The sequence below is a fragment of the Panicum virgatum genome, chromosome 6K, assembly GCF_016808335.1.
Source record: "Panicum virgatum strain AP13 chromosome 6K, P.virgatum_v5, whole genome shotgun sequence".
Taxonomy (NCBI): Eukaryota; Viridiplantae; Streptophyta; class Magnoliopsida; order Poales; family Poaceae; genus Panicum; species Panicum virgatum.
This window is the reverse complement of record NC_053141.1, coordinates 6,567,372-6,574,949: the sequence shown is the minus strand read 5'-3', so window position 1 is coordinate 6,574,949 and position 7,578 is coordinate 6,567,372. Positions and strand designations below refer to the sequence as shown.

General features: G+C 60.1%; 1 protein-coding gene across 1 annotated transcript; it reads right to left on the bottom strand.

Annotated features, from left to right (window-relative positions):
- Window positions 1–212: 212 nt before the first annotated feature.
- On the bottom strand, window positions 213–7,064 carry LOC120711475 (probable mixed-linked glucan synthase 6). Its single transcript, XM_039997021.1, has 3 exons — window positions 6,262–7,064; window positions 3,246–3,990; window positions 213–2,559 (listed from the first exon to the last, which is right to left on the bottom strand). Exons 1-3 carry the CDS (start codon window positions 6,561–6,563, stop codon window positions 799–801), a joined length of 2,808 nt encoding a protein of 935 aa, XP_039852955.1. The 5' UTR covers window positions 6,564–7,064; the 3' UTR covers window positions 213–798.
- Between the last annotated feature and the right edge of the window lie 514 nt (window positions 7,065–7,578).

Here is a 7,578-nt window from a genome sequence, read left to right as displayed (position 1 = left end):
CTTTCTGCGCTCGTCTTCGTGCGAGACTTTTGGTCGGCATGTGGGTTAGAAACAGCCTGCCAAGTTACACTTAATTAAATTAATACATCAAATGATGGCGCATTAGCTTAATTAAGCATTTTAACTCGGCGGTTCTATCACAGCAGTTACAAGGTTTTGGTAGGGAGTCCGGCCGGGACACACAGCTAGCACACCACGGGCACACTTTAATCTGCAAGAATGGAATTAAATTTATTGTGTTCCATATACTAAAAGAATACCACCCCAACCAGAGCCGGGGGCCCTACACAACCCTCCTCCCCCCTCCCACTGTGTGTGACTCGGACTCCACTCACTCCAGTAGCATGTACAGTACAGACACCGGCACCCCGGCCCCACTCACCCTCAAGCTCGCTCATCTCATCTCATCTCACACCCCCTCCTCACTTACAGGTGACGATGATCCTCTTCCTCTTCCTCTTGGCGTAATGTATATATAGTAGTAGGTACATGATTAATTACCACGGGTACGGTAATTAATAATCGAAAAAAAAGAACTAAATCAAATCAACACCATCTTTCAATTTCTGGACAAAACTAGAAAGAAAAAAAAAGAAGAAATCAAATTGTGGTGGCGGGTACGTCGTCGGTCGCATGTTGTACGTAGCAGTCTAGCTTCACCAGCAGCAGCAGAAGCAGCAGCAGAACGGAACGGAATGGACTGGAACGGAACGGAACGTACTCTTCTCTTCACGGTGGTCGGTCTGGTCGATGAATCAATGTTGGGGGCCTGGTATGTATGTGCTCGACGCATCCCTCCTACGGCCAGACCGTGAAGTGCAGGCTGTTGCCGGCGTGGTGGTGGGAGGAGTGCCTGCCGCCGTGAGCGCCGTGCTTGCCGCCGGGCCCGTGGATGTGGGGGATGTTGATGTAGAGCACGGCGGTGATGACGAAGGTGAAGGCCCACCAGACGAGCACCACCACGGGGGTCTTGCCGTGCCTCCCCAGGAGGCCCTTGGCGAAGGGGTAGAGGTGGAAGAGCACCCAAAAGTTGAAGAAGACGCCGCCGGCCACCTTGAGCCAGTGCGTCCACTCGCCGTCGAGCACCTTGGCGAAGGCCACCGCGGAGCCGATGATGTTGACGAGGATGATGATGATGGGCGTGACCATCAGCCACGTCCACCGCACCACGTACAGGTCCGCGTAGGGGTCCTTCTTCTCGTCGCCCGCCGGCTGCTTGGACGTGAGCTTGAACGAGATGTCCCGCCGGAACACCACCTTCACCACCACCTGGCACACGGCGGCGAGGTACGCCGAGCAGCTGGCCGTCATCCAGAACTGCCCGTTCCGGAACCACTCGAACACGGTGACGCCCGCCCACTTGACCTCCAGCACGGCCAGGATCAGCAGCGTCCCCAGCACGATGGCCAGGTACACGTAGAACATGGTGGTGGGGCGCTGCACGATGAAGTGGCCCGTGACGAAGGACAGCGCCGGCACGGTGGTGTAGAAGATGAGGAAGATGGCCGTGAAGGGGTAGGTGGTGATGTTGATGTAGGCCACGCGCTGCAGCGGGTGCAGGAAGGTGCTCCCCAACAGCGGGTTGTTCCGGGAGAAGAAGATCTCGAGGGAGCCCGTGGACCAGCGGAGCACCTGGTAGAGGCGCTCCGTCAGGTTGATGGGGGCGGTGCCGATGAAGGCGTGCGGGTAGATGGAGCAGTAGCGGGAGCGCCACCCCTTGATGTGCATCCGGTACCCCGTCACCACGTCCTCCGTCACCGTGCCGTACACCCACCCGATGTTGCTGCCCCACCCGGTCTTCTTCTCGTACGCCGCGGTGGTCACCGCCACGGCCTCGGAGATGGTGGCCTCGTCGGCCACGACGGCGGCGGCGGCGGCGAACGGCGACGGGTGCGACGCGCGCGGGATGGAGTCGACGAACGCCTCCGACTTGCCGTACGCCTTCCGGGGCAGCGGGAGGAAGCCGTGCTTGCCCTTGGCGACGGCGGCCTTGGTGGTCATCTCGAGGCCGGGCTTCTCGTACCTGGCCTTGGCGAACATCCCGCCCAGCGACGGGAAGCAGGGCCCGCCGACGTTGATCCGCGGCGGGTCGAAGCCGTAGAGCGTGACGCGGCGGAAGAGGCAGCCGGTGCCGACGTAGATGGGGCCCTGCATGCCGTCGAGCGCGCGGAGCGTGCCGTCGAAGAAGATGCGGTTGTGGTTGGCGTACAGGTCGGTGGGGTCGACGCCCTCGAAGCGCTGCGGGAACTGGACGAAGGCCACGGTGTCGCTGTCGCGGCCGAGCATGAAGCAGATGCCGGCGCGCAGCGCCTGGGAGTTGTTGATGTAGTGGTCGCAGTCGAGGTTGAGGATGAAGGGCGAGTTGGTGAGCACGGCGGAGCAGCGGGTGAGGGCATTCATGGCGCCGGCCTTCTTCTCGTGGTTGAAGCCCGGGCGCTTCTCGCGGGACACGTACACCAGCATCGGCAGCCGCACGTCCACCATGCTGAAGTCCAGCGGGTTGTCCGCGCTCGCCGGCGGGCCGAACTGCCGGCTGTGGCTCGGGTGGTTCACCAGCACCTGCATGATCCATCCATGGAGAACACGTACGTTAGAAATCAGTGAGCTCAGAATTTACCACCACAAGTATTTACTACTACTGCTAGTTACTGCTTTAGTTATTACAGTGGGTAATTAGTTACAGAGGTTAATAATCATGCATGGTAAATCATTATGATGAGGGTAAATGGAGTAGCAGCAGTAACTTTGGCACGGTGGTAAATGTCAATGTTGAAGTGTCAAGTGGGGATTAAAGTTAAACTTAAGTTAATCAGTAGTAGAGGCCCTAGAGGGGAGGCGGGAAGCAATGATTGAGGGCGGCCGAGAAAAGGCTGGCTAATTGAATTGTGGATTTAAATGCGATGCTGTATGGATGTCGGGGAGGAGGCGAGGAAAGGCCCACCCCAACCACCCGCCTCACGATCGAATCAATGGGGCTTTAGCTGGATGGCCCTGTCCGGGTCCGGCCACTCAATAGCGGCGCCGGAATCAGTGCGCGAGCGGTGGTTGCGCCCTTGACCATCACTCACCCTTGTCCATTTCCACCATCCCGTCGGAAAATCACCCCCCATCTACTAACAGATGATCTCTGCCTCCTCCACGTTTTTTGCGATGCCATGCCATGCGATGCTTGAATAATGTCGACGAGTAGAGAGCTAGGAGCAACTTGAAAGAGAAATTAAAGCAGCAAACGAAGAAAAGAAGACCTGCACGATGCCGGCGTGGTCGCCCTTGCGGTGGTTCTCCGAGGGCTCGACCCAGGTGCCCTCCCACTGGGTGCCGTCGGCCATCCAGGTGGCGCGCGGCTCGCCGTCCTTGAGCCCCCTGGCGGCGTTGTGCGCGTCGGAGCGCTGCTTGATGTCGTGCTCGAGGCCGTTGATCCGGGCCTTGAACTCGTCGTACTCCTTGCGGACGCGGCGGCGGTCGTTGACGAAGTCCTCCTGGGAGCGCCCCATGTAGGGGTGGGACTTGAGCTCGAAGTAGCTCTCGGGCCCGCGGGGCTCGATCCCGTGCTTCCGGCAGAAGGGCACCCAGACGGTGGCGAACTTGGCGGCCTCCGCCATGGCCTCGTAGGTGAGCAGCATCCCCGAGTCGTCGGAGAGGTAGCAGGTGTTGCGCTCCACGGGGTAGTCGGCGGCCAGGATGGAGAGCACCGAGTTGGCCGTGCTCAGGATGGGCTCCTTGAAGGGGTCCGCCGTGGTGACGAAGATGTCCAGCCCCGGCAGCCGGGAGGTGCCGTCCGCGCGGTCGAACCGCTGCCGGAGCACCGCCAGGTCGGGCACCCGGTTGATGGGGTTCAGCTTGGGCAGCTGGTCCAGCAGCCACGAGAAGCCGAACCAGAACTCGCCGGCGATGGAGGTCACCCACAGCCACATCGCGTCCGGGTTCCGGTGCGAGATGCGCCAGATCACGAACAGCGTGAACGCGATCAGCCGCACGAAGATGAGCACCCTGCGCATTCCATCCATCCATCAGGAATTCATCAACAACATTTTTTTAAGAAAAAGTTACTAGTACTACTAGTAATTACTAAACTCAGAGCAGTTTGAGGTAAAGATTTTGTAAGAAATTTACTGCAATCATCATATCATCGACCTGCTTGCTGCTGCTAATCAAAATCATGGTGGGCAGCTAAACAAAGTTCTACTGCTACTGGGGATTCTGATTGGAGTGCTCGCACGCACGAACGACGCCGGGGCTAGCTGCGCAATAATTTGTGCCGCCCGGAACATGCGTCATGTTCTCATGTTGGGTCTATGGCTCGGCGAGCCTGCCCGTCCGTGGAACAAGCAGAGCACCGACACGCTGTGTGCGTGCGCGGCCGCCCACCACCCATGACCCACCCACACGCCGCGGCGCGGCACGCCACGGCGGGCGAGAGAGGCAGCCCCAGCCCAATCATGTGACAGCGAAGGTGGGGTGGCGGGGTGGCGCGGCGCGGGTGGCAGCCAGTCAATGCGCGTGAGCTGGCACGAGGGGCAGCAGCCACCGACATGCGGGACGGAGGCCGTCCCCACCGGGTGGAAGGTGGGGCCCGCCGCGGTGAAAGCGCCCGCAGCCAGGCAGGCAGGCAAAGGCAAAGCATCCACCTCGCGGAGGCCCCAGGAAGGGGGCAAAGGCGCATAGATTTGCCCTGCCCTGCCCCCAGGAATAACGGTTTTTTTTCTCCTTTTCTTTTCCATTTTTTTCCTTATGGAAAGAACAAGCTTCTTTTGTTCGCACTCGGGGGGGGGGGGGGGTCCTCCACCTACAAGGCTCCTACAGTAATGGCTTTCCCGCCATGGTCCACCTGGAATAATTCTTGGTGCTCCACGGCGGAGAAGAAGGCTTGCGAGTTACGCCCCGGCCGGGTAGGTATCCCAACACCATGTGAGGGTGTGTGCGCAAGGCCGCTGTTACAGGGTGGAGTGGTGGACTTGGGGAAAGACTGTCAACGCGCCACGACTGTCTGGGCGTGTGTGTGTGTGTGTGGAGCTAGCACCACTGCCTCTTTCTGCATCTTTTCTCCCTGCTTCTCCCCCCTAAAGCTTCCCCGTGCTTTTCCGAGACGTGGTGGTCCTTTTCCCTGGATGCCCAAAACTCGCCAAAGCTAGGCAGCGGCCGGCACTCGATTAGATTAGATTGGCCTCTAGAAGAATCCAATCCGGGCGTAGCCAAGGCTGCCTGCAACTGGAACGCCCCCAGCACCACCATCTCCCCCCCGCTTTCTGTTTTTCCACAAACATCCTCCACGAGACCACATATAGCTCGCCCTTTTCACCCCATCGCAAGTCACAACTCAAAAGGGGTAGAGAAACGGAAGGGGTTTAGCAGTGGAGGCACTTTGTAATTATTGCCCAAACTTTGCCACTAACTAATCAGTGCTAAGTGCTAACTGGTCTTTACCGGAATCCGGAGGCTTTTAATGATGCTTCCTTGGGCTCACATGCAAGCCGCATGCCCCTCTCTTCATCTCCCTCTCTCTCTGCTCAAGCCACAAGGTCATTGATTTCATCACCCACCTCGGATTCCCGCTGCGGGTAAGAACCCGGGCCAGTCAGACAGGCCCAACCCACACCATGGCGCCCGCCAATCGCTAGCTTCCCTCGCCCACCCCAAAGCGGGTAAAAATTTATGAGCCGCCAGGGCGCGGGCCCACCCGCCAGTCCCAAGGAAGGGCAGCCAACGGATTAAACTCCCGCCCCACCCCCTCGGCGCCCCCCGGCCCCACGCGGCAGCGGGCCACCCGCGCGGGTGCCGACAGCCAACGGGGGGACGCGGTTGCCCCGGTGGGCCCGGCGCCACCCAGATGAGCCGAGGCAGAGCCAACCGGGGGGGCGCCGTACCGCCACCCCCTGCCCAACTGTAACGTGCACCTGTCTCGTGGAGTGAGCGATGTGCCGTGTCGGGGGCATTATTGAAAGTTACTAACCGGGTGCTTAGCTTTAAATTACAGTGGCTAATTTACTGCAACCTAGGAGGAGGACTAGTTTAACGCCGGCCAGGTTGGGAGACCAGCTTGCTGTCTGGCTCCGGGAGGAGTTTTCTGACGGTGTGGTTAACAGATACTAGATTCTCTGCCGCCGGCCGGCGAAGCCAGACGGAGTCCGGCCGCCGGCGCTCAATGCAGCAGAGTGTCTGTGCCGGCGAGCAAGTGAGTGAGCTTGGGTGCCGGCGAGCAAGTGAGTGGCGGAGTGGGGAATGAAGAAGAGGAGGGCGACGGCGGAGGGGGGGTTTCCGTACCTGTAGGGGTGGAGGAGGACGCCCTTGATCTTCTCGGTGCGGAAGACGGCGCGGTCCTCGATGGCGACGCCGTCGTCGGCGTCGGCGGAGAGGTCGTCGCTGAGGTCGACGGCGACCCAGCTCTCGTCGTTGACGGCGCCGATCTGGCCGTCGGTGGCGGCCACCGCCGCGCGGTCCATGTCGGCGGAGGACGCCGCGGAGGCCACCGCCGCCGCGCCCGCGCACGCGCACACGGGGAACCCGCCGCACGCGCACCCGTGCTCGCCGTTCCGCCGGGCGTCTCCGCCGCCGCCGGGCGCCATAATGCCCGCCGCGCGCGCCCCGGTTCCCGCTGCCGCCTGCGTGCCGCGGCGGCTAGCTTCCTGTCTCTCTCGAGGACAGGCAAGAGAGAAGAGGCCGGCCGGCGGGGGAGGAAGTGGGAACCGACCGGGAATGGGGAGCGAGCAGGCGACCTGCTGCTGCGTGCTAGCTCTGTGCTCTGGGAAGGTGGTGGTGGTGGTAGCAGGAGGAGGGAGGGGAGAGAGGAGCTCTCCCGCCGCTTCTCTAGGGAGAGGAGAGGTGTTGTGGGAGAGGCCGAGTAAAGTACGTGGGGGATATATAGAAATTATGGGCCGAAGGGGGGGAGTGTCGGTCGGACCTGCGAGCCAAGCCTAGCTAGCTCACCCCGCTCTGTATTTTTGTACGCGTCTTTGCACGTCTCTCTCTCTCTTCACCTGTAGTGTGTGTGTACTCACTCAGCTCTGTCACTACGTGTGTGTGTGTGTGTGTGAGAGAGAGAGAGAGAGAGAGAGAGAGAGAGAGAGAGAGAGAGAGAGAGAGAGAGTTGGGGATGGACGGATGGAGTGCGTGGTGAACTATGGCAAGCAATGCAAGCTCCCCTTGATTTATAGTAATCAGGGACCCCGGCGGGGGGCAACTGTCTGTCTGTGTCTCTGCGAGCTGACGGTGTCTCGGACGGAAGGTGAGCTGGGTACATGCAGGTGGCAGGCAGGCATTTGCAAGCTATGCAGAGTGAGAGAGAAGAAGAAGGAAGAAGAGCTAGCTAGGCTAGGCGCCATGAGAGGCCCATATGGGGGGGCACCTACCATACTACACCAACCAGCCTGCTTCCGCTAATATTCCGTGTTAGCAGCTCACACCCCCCATGTGATCCCCCCCGCATAAACTACGTCGCGCAAAGTATTTCCCTCTTGGCGCGGCCTCCTTTCCATATGATCGATCGGCGCAAGATATGCTAGCGATTTTCCCTCCCCTCCTCGCCGGGCCGCATAATTAAGCTACTACTAATAATAATCGGGGCCGGACGGATGGGGGAAT